The sequence below is a fragment of the Copidosoma floridanum genome, unplaced genomic scaffold (genome assembly GCF_036245765.1).
Source record: "Copidosoma floridanum isolate Cflo_tuat_1 unplaced genomic scaffold, Cflo_Japanese_pri ptg000030l, whole genome shotgun sequence".
Classification (NCBI taxonomy): domain Eukaryota; kingdom Metazoa; phylum Arthropoda; class Insecta; order Hymenoptera; family Encyrtidae; genus Copidosoma; species Copidosoma floridanum.
The window spans coordinates 2,440,471-2,458,766 of record NW_028321907.1 but is presented as its reverse complement, the minus strand read 5'-3'; the positions used below and the strand labels follow the sequence as shown (position 1 = coordinate 2,458,766).

Sequence of the window (18,296 nt, the reverse complement as noted above, 5' to 3'; positions counted from 1 at the left end):
GCTTTGTTTGTGCCGACAATCGTTGATTTCGATCGACAACCAATGGAACTCCATATCCGCACAAGTGAGCTATAGTGGATGATTTTTCTCTTTTTTTTTTATTTCAATAATGCGGCTGCCTTTCGTGATTATCATATTGATAATAATTAATTTTTTATTAATGAAACATAAATAATATAAGTGTACAACAGTAAAAGAAGATAGTATAATTTGTTTTGACAAAAAAAAAATAATAATAATAAATTTTATTTTTTTATAGATGTTTTCTCGATTTTCTTTGTCTTTCTTTTTTTTTTTTTTTTTATACATAAATAATATATTCTATCCCCTGTTGAAATCCCATGTTTTTTTATTCGTGTTTGTCTTTTCTTTTTTCCAGAAAAAAAAAAAATATCCTCGTGCGCGCCACATGCAAAAAATCTAAATACGTCGCTTCACAGACACACACACTCGAGGAAAAAATTTAATCATAATTAAAAGAAGAAAAAAAAAAACGTTTAATAAAAATAGTGCAAGAGAGAAGTATATGATTGTGAAAATATGGAGAAAAATAGATAGAGAGAGAGAGAGAGAGAGAAAATTCATACACATATGTGACGCGTTGCTGCTTCTCCGTCTCGTAATACAATGATGCTTATCGAGTGAAAATTATAAGTACAATCATATATTTAGTATAATGACAATAATAATAGTAATAATGATAATAAACAAAACGAACATAGTTATAGAAATTTTGTTAAACTCATGTATTCTCTGTTATTGTTGTTATGCAGTTTTGATGTGTTTATATATATATATCCATGAGTGAGAGAGAGAGAGAGGTGGGGAAGGTGTGTGTGTGTCGTAGGTGTTTGCGTGCATATGTATGTATGTATGTGTAAATCGACGACAGTATAGTAATAAATAGCGTGGTAGTGGTATATAGTATAGTTTTGCCGGAGCTCGCGATTGGGATGTCGATGATTGTTTTTTTATTTTTATTTTGAAAACGCAACCGTTGATTCGTCGCTGGCGTTTTACTCTTCCTCCTCCTCCTCTTCCTCCTCCTCCTCTTCTTCTTCCTCCTCCTCTTCTTCCTCCTCCTCCTCTTCCTCTTCTTCCTCCTCGGCCTCCTCTTCCTCCTCCTCCTCTTCCTTCTCGCTGACCTCCTCCTCCTCCTCCTCTTCCTCGTCGAACTGCGGCTCCTCCAGGTCGTCGTCGATGGCCGCCTTCACGTCCTCCTCGCCCTCGGGCGACTCTGGATCCCCGGCCTTCTTGCCCGGCCTCTCGCCGAACCACTTGGGCAGCTTCGCTGTTTGTCATTGTCATTTTTATTTTATTTATTTTTTTTTTTTTTCCTCATAATCAATAACTCGGTTAATTTCAACATGTAGCGAGCGGTTGACCTTTGACGGACAACCACGAATAATCGGCACATAAACTAATCGATCTCTCGCGTTTGTCCCTCGCCGGTTCTGGTGGCTGTTGGCGACGAGTTAATGTCAGACTTGTACACGCGTTAGTCATATAGATAGGGTTATTGGGACGATGGGGAGTGAAAATGTAAGAAAATCAAAGGGGGTCCGGTTTGAAGGATAGGAGGATGGGGGCGAAGCTGCAGCGAAAAGCGTCTCTGATGCCGGTCATCGGTCGTATATACGTACTCTTCTGGCGGCCTTGGAACTGTTCCTTAGCCTGGGACCATTGCTTCTCCATCGCTTCCTTCTGGGCGTCCGTCAGGCCCTGTAACAACAACGGACGAAAACCCATCGCATGCTGGGACTCTCACACTCAAGGGACAACCATCGCTTTCCTCCTCCTCCTCCTCCTCCTCTCCGCCTGCAGGGATCTCACTCTCCAAGAACCTTTCATCGGTATATTATACAGGGTTGGTGGTAATGTTACGAGTTTTTCATTGTTACGTCGTTAATACTAGACAAAATCGGGACAAGTCAACTGTTTCTTTTCACTTGGATGTATAAAGATATACGGACCACTATATTATTGATTTTTTTTTTTCTTTCGTTCCTCTCCATATCGAATGGTCAGTCACTTGGGATCAAAGGGCTGTTTCGATTCAACTACTATTTACAGGATATCATAAAGGGGGGGGATGGAGAACAAATGTTTTCGATGATGAGGGGATTTTTTCAATAGTGAGTGTGAATTATTAACGACGGGGGATGAATGTGGAACAACAAAGTGTCAAAAGCAAACCAAAACACGTTAAGAGAATAATAAAAAAAAGAAAGAAAAAAAAAAGTAATCTAAACGTCAAGGGGATTGAGGGGGACTCTACTTTGTGTGGTGGTTTTTTTTTTTTTTTTCTTGCAACTTGTCTAACTCACTTTTTGTGCGTTTCATGAACTGTTCCATTTTCTGTTTCCAAAGTTTCTCTTGGTACTCCGCGAAGAGCGTATTATAGCCCTAAGATTTGATTAACAATAACATTTCGCGTTTTTATTCTGTTCACATTGAAATATATAAATCAAAATTGGTGCTTTTGTCTGTGATTTCGTGTTGTTGTCTCGTGCAGGGACTCTATTTTTTTTTTTTTCTTCAAAACTAAAATTGGTAGGGAAGGGGGGTGTATCGATATATAGTTTGTCTTTCAGTGGTTCAGGGAGGCACAATACTCACGCCTTCGAACAGTTTCTTCTTGTCGTCGTAGGACCTGGTATCCACGCGACGCTCGTATTTGGAGGCCACTTGGATTTTGGGCTGAAAAAAAAAAAACGACTCTCCTCGATCAGACTTTCCTTTATCCCTATGTACCTACGCGTACAAAGATCCAAGTTATTTCTGCACACCGCGTATATGTATATTACTCGAGAATGCGTTTACAGGCGATCGCGAATCGTCAAAATCCACCCAAATTGCTGGCACGCGTCGAATACTTGGGATGGCTGTAAATTTTTTTTTCCTCCCCCCCCCTCGCGCCAAACAGTCAACGAGCCAGGGTTTGAGACACGCGACTGATTTTCCAATTAATCCTCCGATATTTAGTTGCGGGTCTCGCGTGATCAATCATGCCGAGTTTTCTTGGCAAATTCGACTATTAATGCCCGAGCCGAGCTATATATATATATATAAATATTTTGTGTTGTAGTATGTGGACACTCACGGGATATTTGCCAGTGAGGGCTTCGGGGTCCAAGCCCTTTTTGAGGGCCTTGTGCCTGAGCTGCTGCTTTTGTCGCTCCTTGAGTTCCTTGAGCTGTAATTTTGTATTTTTTTTTTTTTTTTTTCAATTAAAAAATGTCTTTACGTGCGCGTACTTGTCACGAGAGAAAGGGACTCACATCGTAGTCCTGGCGCTTCTGGCGCTCCTCAAGATCATACTTTTCGGTCTCAAGTTTGACGATGGCCTCCCAGAGCTCGGTCGCTTTGTTGCGCAGCTTGTCGATGTTGAGGTTCTCGATTTCCAAGGGCTTGATGCGGATGCTCAGTGATATTTTCTTCTCCTCCTCGAGCTGCTCTTTCGTCTTGTTGCGTTCGAGCTGTGCTGACGTGAGGTTGCCCTGTACGTAACACGAGTGGACATGAAAAATGTGTCAAATATCGTTATCGGGTTTTTTAAGGTTTGTCGTAGGACTAACAGATAGGTCTTTCTTCTGGATGGTGAAGTTGGGGCCTTTCTTGCTCGCTTGGTCCTTCATCGCCTGCATCATGGCCTGGCGCTTCTTCTCCGACTCCTCCAGGCGTCTCCTCTTCTCCTCGATATCCCGTTGTTTCTTCTCCTCTGCAAATCACCACGTTTTCACCACCATAGACTTGACGATGTATATTTACAAGTTGGAATAATAAAAGGGACACGTTACCGATCTCACGTTGGCGGCGCTCCTCCTCCTCCTTTTTCTTTTGGGCCAGTCGCTTCTCCTCCTCGGCGCGCGAGATCTTGCGCTTCGCTTGCTTCTCCTGTTTCATCGATGGTTAATCCAGTGAGCCATAGAGAGAGAGAGAGAGGAAAAAAAAAAAGTAAGAAAAACGCACCTTCAGCCGCTTCAGCTCCTCTTCCTCCTTTGCCCTCTGTTTTCTCCATTCCGCGATATATTCCTTAAGCTGCTCGTCAAGATCACTCCTCTTCTGTTCTTGTCTCTGCAAAACGAGGTCACTCGTTTTCAATCCGCTCTTTCTCCCTTGCATAATTATATCGTAGGAAAAATTGCAAGTCTCACCTTCATAAACTCCGGATTCTCGCCGGATTCCCTGATGCCGTGACGAAGCGAAAACAACAAAAGTACATGTCTCTTTAGTTTCCCAGCACGGCCACTTTGACCTTACAGCTCTTTCTCGCACTACAGCCATCATATGTAGTACACGTGTATAAACGCTGCATCCGCTTATATACTACTGTCCGTCCGCCTTTCATACTCCTTCCTTATTTCCTCCATTTCTTCGCTCATCTTTATACGTACTCGTATAATATTTTCTCAGCGGCGCGGACAAGCGGACGTAACGCGCAGCAAATGCGTGTATACACACATAACATACATATACGGCCACACAATAGACAGACACATCAGCTTTTTTTTTTTTTTTTTTTTTTTTTTTTTTCAAATGCGCAAACTTACAAGACATATAATGAAGCGCACGACGCTGCTGACAAATAATACACAGCGCGAGGCGTTAAAACGTGTGGTAGAAGAAGAAGAAAAAAAAAATTAGGCAAACGTAAAGCTGTTGCTATGTGTGTGTATGCTGTTGTAGCGCAAGTGTATTAATCGACAATCGACTTCACATGTGTAATGTAGAGAGAGGCCGTGCTTATATATATATATATATATTTGCGTAAAGCTTTGTGCTTGAGATTTTTTTTTTTTTTTTTGTGTGATTCGGGTTTTCTCTTTATCCGTTCGTTTATTTATTTTTCGCGGTTTTAATACACAGCAGAAATTGAGAAGGTAGAAGTAAAGCGGAAGTGAAAAAAAAAAAAAAAACGAAATTTGGCGTCTTTTCGTATAATTATATATACGGAAAAAATAGGTTGAAATGAAAAGAAAAAAACAGAGAGAAAAATCTAGGATCTCTGAGAAAAAGTGTACAAAAAAACTTGAAATCGTCCGAAGCACCGGCGACGTCGAGGAGCCGTTGGGTTTTGGCGGTGGACGTCACGAGGCGCCGAGTTTAAATTTCCCCAAGGCCTCGGCGTGTCAGTGTTTGACACGATTTCGGAATTGGGTCGGAGACGCGTCGACGGTACTTTTAGTGAAAAAAAAAAAAATTTTCGGATGTACTTTTTTTATTCCATGTAATTCATATGTACCCATAAACACGCGTATCATTGATACTTTCCAGAAAAAAAGTGTAAATGCGCGCCTTTCGAGCGATTACTGCTGTGATTGTTGCCAAAAAACACGTAGGTGAATATCGCCCACTGCACAATCGGTACGGACACAAGTAAAGTTGCTGGACAGTACACAAAACAAATAAATTATGATTATTGCACCAAACGCGTCCGGCTCTCCTGTTATATGTACATTGTGAATAAATCGCGCAGCGAAACCGACAGAAGAAAAAAAAATGAAACTAAAACTCTCATTCGTTATTAATGATTATTGACAAACAGGGAAAAAAAAAAAAAAAAAAAAAGGAACACGTTGGAGTGAGAGACACGAACAAGGGGTGTGATTCAAGACACATTGGACTGCACATCAAGACGAGTGGTTGTATTATTATTTTGAAGGATCTTCAGTGAATTATATTATATTGTATGTACATAAATATTGTTGCTGTTGTTTTGTTATTTAAAGGAAAAAAAAATTTCGAATCGCATGTATATATGTACAAATGGATATTAGAAATGAGACCCGAGGGCGTGTGAAAGAAAAGTGCCAAATATTGTGGTTCTTCACTGAAGTCCGTTTAGGAGATTATAACAAACGTGGGTGACAAAAGAGAGAGAGAAACAAAAAAGGGTTTTATTGGGTGAGCAGAGCTGCAGGACATGACGTATACAATGTGTTAACGACGTATACATATAATATATAAAATATAGATAGATATAAAAAGAACAATCTCGAGGTTCAACTTACTTTTGGGACGCCCTACCCCTACAAAAGAAAAAAAGTACAGTTCGGTTAATAAATAATGTAAGGAATATTGTCGGTGGCAAGCAAGTAATTTTTTTTTTTTTTTTTTTTTTTTTTTTCAATTGGATAACATTGCATGACAAAAAAAGACATTCTCATAAAAGCGATTAAATTTTTTTATTAAATGTTATTTGTATTATTTTTTTTTTTTTTTTTTTTTTTTTTTAAATGAGTTTGTTTTTTCTTTTAACGTACGAATGCACAGTTTGGTATTTAGAATTGGTTTTTGCAGGAGCAGTCACTATTGACGCTTTTGTTTATTTTCACGCCTCACGCAGATTGCAGCTCGACAAATCGAAAAAAAAAACACCCCATCAACCGCAAGAATTTGATTTTCCGCCGCGTTTCGCAGGCAAAGCTTGAAAAAAAAAAAAAAAAAAAAAAAAAAACAGCGGGCCCGCGTATATTCTCGGGCCAATTAATCAAAGCGGTTCCGCAACGAAAATCCCCACTAAACGAAAAAAAAAAGAAAAAAACAGAAACTCCCGGCCGCGCGAGGGCTCCGGCTTTTTTTATCCAGCGCGAAAAATGAAAATAATCTCGAGCGGTTGTTTTTTTCCTCCCTCCCCGCATTTATTTATAAACATATATATATATACGTACGCGCAGTGCTCCGTTAGCTCGCGCGCGCGTGAAAATAAACGGCAATCTGCACGAGCGCAAGCGTGTGTGTGTGTGTGTGTGTGTGCACGTATAGCGACCTGCCCCCTTTTATTTTCGTATATTAGCAGGGGGACGGAGATGCCGGGGCCGTGCGCGAAGGCTCCGCTGCTGCTTATATTATTTACGTTTGCTGGTGATGCCGAAACTACTATGCAAACTCCCGAGCCGCGAGAACGTAACGATACTTTACATTATATCCGCGTGGCAATGTATATATATGTTAACGCCTCGTTAGGATGTGTACAATGAAGAGCTTTTTTGCTTTGCGAGGCATATACCTATAGTCGGAAGAGAGATTTAGAAGTAAGATGTATGTGAATTTAGAAAAAGAGACGGAATTGATTATTAACTCGTCACCGAGTGTAATAGGCGATTAGAGAGAGAGAAAATGTATAGTGATGCTGCACAGAGGGAAAAAGAGAGAGAGAGAGAGAGAGGGGCACTTGCGGTGTGTGCCAAAAGAAAAAGAGAACGGGAGCTTTTGGTGATGTTTAATTAACGGTGATATTTAATCATTTACATCATGTATACTTTGTATTGAGATGTAAATTACTCATTTTTACGTAATTTTTTTTTTTTTAACGCGCATTTATTGTAAATTATATGGCGATACGTGATGATTTGTTTGATTTTTAACAAGTAGATTTTTTTTTTATGTGCGTAGATAAGCTGTATAAGAAAGCACCAAAAGTATACTCGATAACTACCGATATTACATTGTTAATTACTCGTTTACTTAAAAAATAACATTTGTTATTCACCAACTATTGATGCGCGCACTACGAATAATAATCATTACATTGTACTCACATTAAAATGACAAAAGGCAATAAATTCGCAAGATAAATCGAATCTACTATGAATAATATACTTTGCGCTGGTAATAATAGTAATAGAGCATATTGTATTATATACATACATATTAGGCGGTAAGTAATTAAGTATGTAGCGAAAGTAAAATATTACGCCAAAAACGTCACAACAGTAAAACTTTGCGATTTTTTTTTCAATTTTGGTTTTTCAATAAAAATACCAAATACGTATTAAAGACAAAAAATGAAAAAACAATAAAGTTAACAGTAATACCAATGTAAAATTACGCATAGACGTTTACAGAGCAGCAATAGAGTTGTAGCACGACAGATTTTTACTTGGTTTATTTATTTATTTTCTTTTTTTTCATCCAAGCCTTGGTAACACAAGCTTTGCTAAAGTTCCCCCTCCCCCGCGGACGATCGGCTTGACCAGAATAACAAAAATACACTCGTGTCGTGCTACATCCCTTTCTTTCTTTAGTGATGTAATAGAGAGCGAGTAGTAGGTATTTCTTTTTTAAAATAGCGGACGTACAAAGAGACACTCTGCGACCGGTAGCGCAGGTAATATTATGAAGTAATGATTAACAAGTTAAAAAAAAATTTTTTTCAATATAAATAAATAAAAACCAAAAATAGAAAAATAAGTAAGTAAACACGTATTATTGGACAAACAAAGAAAAAAAAAATGAAAAAAGTTATTGATGCGTCAGCAGTTGTTGTGCACTTACTCGATCTTCTTCTCCGGTTGCCTTTCGATCGATCATAATCGTCGCATCGAATTGCGCGTCCGCGTGCGTCGATCGTTCGGATGGTGGTGGTGATGGTGGATTTGGTAATTGAGACGATGTTTTGTGGTTTTGGTTTTTTTTGGTTTTTTTTTTTTTTTTTTAATTTTGAGATAGTGGGATGAAAAAAAAAAAAAAAGAGAAAAACCATAGTCAATTATTGGCCTTCTGAATTCAATTATGAATATAATGTGGGATAAAAAATGGGAAAAGACGTGGATGATGCGAAATATTACAGTTCCTCTTTTCTAAGGCTCAACAATAATACACTGTGAGCATAAACAATAAAAAGATGTAGGGGAAAACGATGCTCGGATAGCAAGAATCATGAAAATATACGCGTTAGAAGTGATTCCCGGAAGTAATTTTCTCATATCCCTATGAAGAAAAGAAAGAGTACATTGCAAACATTTTGTTTTTTTTTCCCCCCCAAAATTCAACGCATCCACCAAAAGACTTTTGCTCCTACGACGCGCCCATTTTCACGAAGCGCTCGCGCGTTAAATTTATCAATTCATTGCGCCGTAAAGATGTGACACTTTTTTTTTTTTTTTTTTTTTTTTGTCTTTATCACCCGTCGCGTCTCTGCGGCCAAAAATAATTAAAATGCACATGCCGGCCCCTCCGCGTGAGCGTATAGGTATTATGCATTTCGCCGCTAATAATAACAACGCGAATACGCGAGCCTATGAGGCAACCGGGGGTTACCCAATCCTCTCCTCCCTGCGCTCGGGCTTTCATTGTTCTGGTCGCGCGTGTACGTATTTTAAAACTTTGTTTCTCCCGCTAACCGTATGTATACGTGTAGGCGTATCTACGCTACGAAAATTCATCCATCTCGAAACTTGAAAAATTTCCAGAGCTCCGAAAAAGAAAAAACCGGGGGAGTCTCCCGAATTTTGTGCGAAAAAATGTGAAGGAGAGGTGAAAAGAAGAAAAAAACAATTTTGAGGCGAGAAAAAAAGAGATCGAGCGACGCTCGTGTTACTAAATTCGTATCCGGGTGTGTGCAGAGAGAGGGAGCGGCTGTTCACACGCACACGCGCGCTCTATTTTCGTGAAGGAAACACGCTCTAATTTTAACCGGCCGGCATTTCGCGAGAGATCTCCCTCTCCCGGCTCTGCTCTCCTTCTTCTTTTCCTCCTCCTTGCGCGCGACGGCGACTACGAGGGCGTGCAGACTCGATTTTCTCCCTCGATTATCGAAACTTCTTCTCTTCTCGAGTGCCGTTGCGTAACGCGCCGAAAATTCCTCGAAGCTTTTCACTGTACGAAATAAATAAATAAAAAAACATAAAAACAGCGAGAATCGCGCGGAGAAACGGCGAGACGTGTGAGAACCGTTACTTTTGGTCCCTCGTGTGACGTTTTCTATTATTAGCGCCCTCTAATCTACTGCGTATCAGCTTTCCTTTTGACAAAACACGCGCACTCGCGTGGATTTTATAACGCAATTTTTTGTATTTTTTAAATAATTTTATTCAAGTTTTTTTTTTTTAATTTTTTTTTTTTTAATTTTTTCTAGTTAATAGTTTGATTTAATTTTGCTGGGTTTTTTTTTTTTTTTTTTGCTCTAATCGACTAAAAACTACTTCACTACGGGGGGCACTTCTAATTTCTAAGGGGCACAACTACGTAGCACTGAGAGGAAGAAAATTAAAAGAAAAAAAAAAAAAAAAAAGAAAAAAGTTGACTAATCAAGGACGACAGAGTATATAGTAAAGAGGAATGATAATACCCGCGCCTGGAACTTACTTCCTGCAAGGAGAAAAGAGAAAAAAGAAACACAAGTTAATTACGAAATGTGCACCATTGGATTCGTCGTGGTGGAAGTAATAATCGAGGTTTAACGATGTACTTACACTTCCTCGACCTCCTCTTCGCTGCTGAAAAAAAAATCGTACAACAGATCGGTTAGTCGTTGGTGTTACCGTATTTGGTTTTTTTTTTTTTTTTTTTTTTTTTACGAACGTGGGAGAAAAATACACGCGTTAAAAACGTACGTTAAAAAAAAAAAAAAATCGGTGGATGCGTGTAAAAACTTATATAAATACACATGAAACACAAATTAAATAATACTACATGGTTGAAATCTTAGTTAACGAGACAATTGAGACACAGGGGGAGGTGGGGGTGAGACACATATGATAATCATATGGGGTTTCGTGGTATGCATATTCCTTGTGAGTAAAAATAAAAAAGGAGATAAAAAAAAATAAAAAATGGCATTCCAACAGACAACTTACGAATGAGAATCACGTTTTACCTACGTATATTTATTTAACAGTATGCACCCATGCAACTATAACAACGACGACAAATATCGCGCCAATTCCTTATTGATTGATCGAAAAAAAAAAAAAAAAAAAAAATGCAATATCGTCGTTCGGTAGCTTGAATCGCAAATATTTCTGTGCGTGTAAAAATTGCCACAGCTATAATCTCTGTACCTATTCGTATGTAACAATTGTTCCATTCAACTGTAAACCTTCAACTGTAAACAATCGTAGCTATATACGTACATATTATAAGATGTAAATAAGACAGAATATCGGTATGGTTTTACCCGTAATTTTTTACTCGTGCGAAAATATGCGTTTATACTTACGAGTATTGTTCCTCGTCGTCCGACATTTTTGCGGGATACTAGGGTGCCTGCAACAGAGAAAAACAAGCATCCATTTAGTGGTCTTGCAGAGAAGAAAATCGCCGATCGAGCCTTCGGTCTATGTCTGTGTGCAAATCAATACGTGCACTCGCACCTTTTTTTCCGGGTTTTATCGCCGTTCCATGCACGAGGGATGAAAAAAAAAAACAAAAAAAAAAAAAAAAGATCGGCAAGTGATCCACCTATACACGGGTCCGCATCGTCGGCGCGAGCTCTATAAGGAGCCGATCCCCTCGCCCTCCCGCTAAACCTAATAATAGCGCGCTCGGCAACATGGCTGTCCCTCGCTCCGCGATATCAACGCTCGCCGAGATCCTTCCGCTCGCTCTTTTGCGTCATTGTCTTTAGCTGCTCCCCCCCCCTGCCCTCCCCGGCAAAGTAACGACCTTTGCGATTTTTCGGGATGACTCGACACCCTTGCTTTTCAACCGCGCTTCACGCGCATTTCGGGATTTTCCTGCCGAAAGATCGGTAATCGGTAACATTCGTTCCACCGCATTGTTTCGTGCCTGTGCGTTACATGATCGTCATGCACAGACGCGAGCGCGCAGAGAAGGGGAGAAAGGCCACGCGACCCAGTTAAAATTTGAGATCCGTCTAGACCAAGAGTGTGTACGTCATAAGCTTAATTTACGCTCACGCACTCCGATTGGGCACGTACAGGCTTCCATCTTCCTCCTCGGGCTAAATTAAACCCTGAAAGAAAAATTTTACGAAATTCCAATTGGCCACCAAAGAAGAAGAGGAAAAAAAAAAAAAAAAAAAAAAAAAAACACGTTACGAAAATACCGATTTTAATGGTCCCCTTTGGTCGTAGCACACAGTCCAGTACACGGTTCTTCTTACATATACATGTACACGAGCAGTTGACACACTGGTCGTGCGCATAAGAAAATAAATAAATGAAAATAAAATAAAATAAAATAAATAGCCGAAATTGGCACGCGGTCGTTGATCTCCCTCGGTGTTACATCAGCCAGCTTCTCTACTTCTCTTCCTTCTGTACGACCACGACGAACGAGCACCAGATACTACGTACGTATATGATATGATGATACAAGTGAAAAACTTTCTCAGCTTTGACACATTATTTCCACAATTGATGCACTTTGACGAATTATCCTTTTTTTTTTTTTCTTTCTTTCTTTCTTTTTGGTGTTCTATTGGTGGTTAAAAATACGATGCACATGCGCCGATATCGCTCACATCACTTTGGAGACGCCCGCGTTACGCGACAATGGGACGATCCTTGAACGTATTTTGCACACAGACAGAGAAAAAGCTCGCCTTATTTTTTTCTTTTTTTTCTATGTATGTATTTTTTTTTAAAATAAGCAAAGCTCGAATTATCGCGTTGTCGGTGGTTAAACGATTCTGTAAATTCTCCGGAGCAGGGGAACTTACACTCTGGGTAATCGTGTATATGTATACGTGTTAATGTATATGCGAGAGAGAGAGAGAGAGAGAAAAGTGAGAAAGTGAGAGATAGGGTGTAGACTGGGCGATCGGATAGAGGTACCGATTCTAAAACTGCCGCTGTCGCTGGTGGTGGTACTACTACTGGGGCACTGGCGCCAATCCACGGTACAAAAAAAGCAGTGGTCGCAGAGAGCCCGAGCTTCTTATTGGAATGTGGAGTCCGCGCGACGGCTTGAGCGGCTCTGAGAGCTTTGCCTTCGGGAGCCGACACCTCAACGCGCCCTGACCCGCAGAGAGAGAGAGTCCAGATCCCCACGCCCGTGCCCGTGACTACTACTACTACTACTACTATTACAACGATGATGATGACGACGATGATGCTGGTGCTGATGATTGTCTCCCTATCTGTTTGCAGCCTCCCCCGCGCTCCTCTCTCTCTCTCTCTGTGGCGCGAAGCCGCGATCGCCGGCTATTATTAGCCAACGCGGGCCCCAAAGGGCGCTTGCGCGATCTTCGAAGCCTCTATTTCCGTTCTCCCCTGATGCAGTGATACGTGTGCGTGTATAAGGTGGTGGATGCTGCATACGCACATATGCTGTATACGCCCGAGCAAAAGGGAAAAACAAGCGTATATACAATATAGGTGTGCATGTAACATGATTTAGATCTGTATCGTTAACCGGTGTGGCTTGCCTTCTGTCCCGAGTGAATCGTTGGACCGTATATACTAGCGGTGCTTTCGCCGCAATAACATAAGCGGTTGAGCTTTGAAACATTTTCTGCCTTTTGGAGGAGCCGCCCTGGAAATCATGGACCGGCTTTTCCCTTGTTCCAACGCGTTGTATAATTCGTTTTGCTCGTGTGTGTGTGTGTTTGTATGGAGCTGGGTATTCTTTTCTCGGATATTTACGCGGTGTTGGCCGGTAACTCCTCCCCCGTGTCTCGAAGGTGCGTGGGTGTCGGGGCTGCATACATATATGTATAGTTTGGTGACGCCGAACAATTTTTCTCGGGGCTTGCGAACCGATACGTCGACCAAGGGGAGGCTTTTTTTTCTATCCTTTCGATCGGGACGTTACATGTTACATTGTCCCTTGGCATCTCGAGATAATTGTATGCGCCAAGTCGGTACGCATATATTATACGTGGAATCGGCAGTAGAAAAGAACGATGTGTGGTCAGACACGGCATTACATTACATATAGGCACGGTTCGGATGAGTTTTTTTTTTCCCTTCTTCTTTTCGGTACAATTTTTCGGGTTAAAAATAACCATCGCACCGCGTGCGCTTCGGCTAAACTTCTCGTTTCGAAAATTCCTCAACCGAAAATATAAACCCGTATATTTTTGATATTTTATTTTTACGACCGCGCCGCGCGCACGGTTCGTGACCACTTTTTTTTTTTTTTTTTTTTCTTCATTCTCGAAAGCGTGCGTGCGTGTTCATCGATTTTCGCCCAGTGCACACTTTTTTTACGACCCCCCTTTATCTATGCTTGTCCGTTGATTCCGAGAATGGCCGTTATATTTTTCGTGTTCTGTGTAACGCGGTAAAATTGTGCAAAACAAGTAAACGCAGCTCCGATGAAAAGTACGGGACGCACCGGCCAGCCGACGTTGTATATAAAAATACCTCCAACGAAAATCGTCTGGGGTGGGTACCTATAGGTGAAACTGTACAAACAGCTCCATTCCCGAGCTGGAGCGGGGAAAAAAAAGAAAATGCAAACCCGGTTGTCGGAGCCACGGAACTCGATTTTTCGCTGATTCGTGGAAGCGACGCCGTGTTACACCCGATTTTACTACAGATATATAGAGGAGGGCGGTAGAGGAGTTTCAAGTCAGAGATAAACGCACTTTTATATTTATACCTTTATCTCATAAACGCAGTAGAAGAAGGCACACGCGTATATATAGTATGTGTGTGTGTACATATTGCATATATATATGTGGCGTTTAACGAAAATTGGGTCGGCCGAGGTGGCTCGAACAGCAGAGCCATAGTCGGATCCGTCAGCCAACCGACACGCGGAAGAAGTAGCTCCACTTGGGGTCGTCCAGGTGGACGCTGATGTGCTCGCCAACCTTCGAATCCAAGAATAACACGAGTCCTGGTCGCTGGGGGGAAAGAAAATAATAAAAGGAGAAACAATAACTTTGTCTTCCTCCTCGGGAGAGGTAGTCCGCGTGTGTATAGCGAGTCGATGCACGAGAAGCTCGAGGTGGGAGCCGCCGTGTATGGCGGCCCGTCGAGAGAATAGATAGGGCGTCATCTGGGTGTACGAGGTTGTCCGGTCTCCTCACTCTCTCTCTCTCTTCGTTCATTATATATACACATAGTTCGAGCATTCGAGGGTGAAGATGACCACGTCACTGTTTCTGGCACCTCTTCTAATTATCACGTCTTGCGCATACATGAATATACATATACACCTGCCTGCGCCTAATCGCGGCGATGTGGGTGTGTGCCTTGAAGTTCGCCTGAGCTACGGATGCTAATGATGATGCAGGCTTCTTGAATATCATCTGGGTTACCGGGATATGGCTGTTATCTTATTTATAGAATTTTCGTAAATATTTGTGATTCGTTGTTGGGATTCTTTGGGAAGATGTTCTGCCTCCATTCGGATAAAAACATCCATTAGAGCAGCGGATTTTTTATGGGATGGCCATCAGACTTGAATGGTAGAGCAGTTGACTGAAAATGGGGTAGAAAATTGCATTGTTTTATACTTTCTAAAGACAAAACTACAGATTTTTTCCTTTTTCAACGTGAAATTTGAAACGGATGAGTAGTCATATGTATGCTATTGACAGAGACTGCACATCTACATGCATATTTGCCAAGTATAAGTTGAGTTCGAGAATGTATATTTAAAAATAAATAAATAAATAAATTTCTTAAAGTGGCTGTTTGAACGGTAAAAAATAGTAATTTTATTAATTTGAAAGATTAAGACGCGCTGTTTGTTGAATCAATCATTCTACTTTTGGCTTGAGTGAAGAAAGTGGTTTCTTATATTTGTCCGGTACACCCAGTAAGTAAGGTTTTTTAAAAGGTCGCTCTTTTCCACCAAACCTCAGTTGTCCAGACTCTTTCTTGCCACCAAAACCACCACCTGTAATATTCAGATACCAACTGAATTTTTATTGCAATGGTTTTTTTTGTATATTTTAAAATGACTTCAGATATACATACCAAGCCTTCTTGGCTTCCACCCCTTCATTGTTCGTCCAACTTCAAAATCGACAAAAAGTTTGTGACTCATCAAAGTCAAGTCATTCATTCTCCTAGCTATCTTCCAAGCATCATCCTCGTACTTCATTTCCACAAAGCCATAACATTGTGAAGCTCCAGTGACAACGTCGTATATTACAGTGGCAGAAACGACATCCCCATACTGTGAGAAAAACTAAAATCAAAATATTAAACAATACACATGTACCAATTTAGCGGGGGAAGTAATACCTCAATCAAATCATCTTTGCTTATCCTGGGACCAAATCTTGACACAAACAGGGTCCTGTCTGGTTTTGATTTCAGTCCATGAGGAGGTTCATAATGAGACTCCATTGCTCTGGCGATTGCCTTATCATGGGGCTCTGTATCCGTGCCATCGATACTGCCTGCCATCAAAGGATCGTATTCCTTTGTAAAATAAGGACTCCATGCTTTCTTTGACACACTCTGTGAAAACACAAGAAATAAAGATACTAATGAATTACACTTGGTCACTTCAATTTGCTTTTTTTGTCTTAGCTCACATTCATTGGTAAATAATGTGCTAATCAAGTATTTAAAACTCACCACTCACCATAACCAAATTGATTTTCTCAACTTTTAACGATAGAAGACCACAAACGTAAACATTGCGTATATACTTACAGAAAATTTGCAGTCTGCTAGTTTGCGATGACGTGTGACGTCACTTGGTCAAGCAAAATATATATATACTGTCGTCAGAGCAGTAGACGCAGAGGAGTTGTGTATACTTAGTATATGCTTTTGCGTGTAGTTGTGTGTGTGTATTGATAAAATAGTCTTGTTTTTTGCAGGAAAATGCCTACTTGTAGTGTACCTGGCTGCAGAAAAAAAAGCGGAGATGCAAGAAAAATAAATGTGCAATTTTTTTCTTTCCCAAGAAATCTTGAAATGGCTCAAAAATGGGTCGCAGCATGCAATCGTCCGAATATTAACCTCAAAAATGGTTTGTTTATTTTTCGAGTATTTTTCGAGTATTTTTCTATTTAGTGCTTCATGATGTTTATTTATTTGATGAAAGTTTGTGTCACGTGTGATGTATTTTAGCTAGAATATGTTCCACCCATTTCGCTCCAAATTGTTTCAAAAAAAAGCCAGAGTGTTTGACAAATTGTGAAAATTATTCACCGAAAAGGCTTCGCACATTGTTAGATAATGCTGTTCCAACTGAAAATTTGGATTATGAGGAAAATCGGGCAAACTGCTATAAGATAAAAAATTTAAACAGAGATTACACCTTGAAATTAGATGTTATAGCAGAACAAGTAAAAGATTCGTTTGATCTTTGTGAAATCACTGGTATGAAAATAACCAAATACAATAGTGAACCGCTCATTCAACAAATCAGGTAGTTATTTTTTTTTTTATTTAAGTGACCATTAACATTTTAATAGTAAATTGTAATAGTCAATGATCTATTGTTTATAAAATTTTGGCAGGATACAACAAGAAACAATAAAAGATTTGCAAGCTAAACTGTTCAAGTCCAAAGAAGAAAATAATATGTTGCAAACCAAATTGAAACAATTGCAGACGCAACAAATGACAGAAAGAAAAAATGCATTAACAACAAAAGTACGTGAAACGCCGGCAGCAAATTACGTGTATATTTTATTAAGTGAACAAAATAGTGAAGGAGAGGACTAATATTGTATTAAAATTATCTAAAAAAAGATGATCCTTACTTGGATTTTCCATCGTTATTATCTAGGATCACGGTTCCATTATGCAGAACAAAAATGTGATTCAAATGTTGTATTCAAAATCGGAAAATAACATCTAAACACTGAAAGAATTTTTTAACAGCTATAATGTTAAAATTAAGTAAAAGTATTGTAGTCTAATAATTGTTGCGTTTAATTTTTTTGATAACCAATGTGTGCATGTGTACTTTATAAATGTTTTTATTGTATAAGTTATTTATTATTATTCTATAATCGTATTTAAAAAAAAATATTAATACAAATAAATTATTTTAATAATTAATTTTTCTTTTAAATAGAAACATTCTGTAGTGTTTTTGTACATATATCTTTTTAACAATATCCCAGGCCATTGGTGGTAAAAGTACACTGCTCACTGTATCGTTATAATTTCTGTGGTGGTATGAAAATACCCTACTACGAGGCAAATATGCAAGTCGAAATTATTATAACAACACTCTCTGTATTTAAGTATATTAACAACAAAAAATTTTTTTTTCATTATCAATAAAACCTACATAAAATGTCAATGTTTTTTAGCATAATTTCATCTTCATCCATACTGAGTCTAATTTCCAATGAGTAAATACTCAAAAAAAGAAAAAAAAAACTTCTGTCAAGGCAGTGGTTGGGTTATTTCATGAGCTACTATATCTTCTGACTTGACGTCAAGTAACTTCATTTTTTAATTACATTGAATCTTTTAATTTGTTGACGAAATGATACTTTACATTCATGTATCTAGTATGTTGGCTTTACATATCCCAATTACTGATTATTTATCAAATTTTCGTTTTACGCTACTAGACGATAACATAAATACAACGAATCTTCAGATTTTTGATACCTTGAAAATATTTGAAGGCCTTTTTTTCACACATGTTTAATTTGTTCTTTTAACATTGTT

At 39.4% G+C, this 18,296-nt stretch overlaps 3 protein-coding genes across 6 annotated transcripts; 1 reads left to right on the top strand and 2 right to left on the bottom strand.

Annotated features, from left to right (window-relative positions):
* Nucleotides 1–120: 120 nt before the first annotated feature.
* On the bottom strand, nucleotides 121–12,688 carry TpnT (troponin T, skeletal muscle). 4 transcript variants are annotated; one of them, XM_089597068.1, is made up of 15 exons: nucleotides 12,525–12,687; nucleotides 10,946–10,992; nucleotides 10,202–10,223; nucleotides 8,795–8,802; nucleotides 8,281–8,301; nucleotides 6,015–6,032; nucleotides 4,158–4,188; nucleotides 3,973–4,077; nucleotides 3,801–3,897; nucleotides 3,579–3,721; nucleotides 3,282–3,500; nucleotides 3,104–3,196; nucleotides 2,620–2,700; nucleotides 1,644–1,722; nucleotides 121–1,291 (listed from the first exon to the last, which is right to left on the bottom strand). In XM_089597068.1, exons 2-15 carry the CDS (start codon nucleotides 10,969–10,971, stop codon nucleotides 1,017–1,019), a joined length of 1,218 nt encoding a protein of 405 aa, XP_089453194.1. In that variant the 5' UTR covers nucleotides 10,972–10,992; nucleotides 12,525–12,687; the 3' UTR covers nucleotides 121–1,016. The 4 variants fall into 4 exon arrangements, with proteins under 4 accessions (XP_089453194.1, XP_089453196.1, XP_089453195.1 ...); XM_089597070.1 differs by lacking the exons at nucleotides 1,644–1,722; nucleotides 6,015–6,032; nucleotides 8,281–8,301; nucleotides 8,795–8,802; nucleotides 10,202–10,223 and adding an exon at nucleotides 2,328–2,406 and having other exon boundaries at nucleotides 12,525–12,688; XM_089597069.1 differs by lacking the exons at nucleotides 6,015–6,032; nucleotides 8,281–8,301; nucleotides 8,795–8,802; nucleotides 10,202–10,223.
* A 2,633-nt stretch (nucleotides 12,689–15,321) lies between these two features.
* On the bottom strand, nucleotides 15,322–16,286 carry LOC106646209 (U11/U12 small nuclear ribonucleoprotein 35 kDa protein). The gene is made up of 4 exons (XM_014362254.2): nucleotides 16,240–16,286; nucleotides 15,894–16,112; nucleotides 15,624–15,837; nucleotides 15,322–15,543 (listed from the first exon to the last, which is right to left on the bottom strand). The coding sequence occupies exons 1-4, from the start codon at nucleotides 16,240–16,242 to the stop codon at nucleotides 15,404–15,406; spliced, it is 576 nt and encodes a 191-aa protein (XP_014217740.2). The 5' UTR covers nucleotides 16,243–16,286; the 3' UTR covers nucleotides 15,322–15,403.
* Nucleotides 16,287–16,429: 143 nt separating this feature from the next.
* On the top strand, nucleotides 16,430–17,919 carry LOC106641293 (uncharacterized). The gene is made up of 3 exons (XM_089596758.1): nucleotides 16,430–16,632; nucleotides 16,734–17,034; nucleotides 17,126–17,919. The coding sequence occupies exons 1-3, from the start codon at nucleotides 16,485–16,487 to the stop codon at nucleotides 17,331–17,333; spliced, it is 657 nt and encodes a 218-aa protein (XP_089452884.1). The 5' UTR covers nucleotides 16,430–16,484; the 3' UTR covers nucleotides 17,334–17,919.
* Nucleotides 17,920–18,296: the final 377 nt, after the last annotated feature.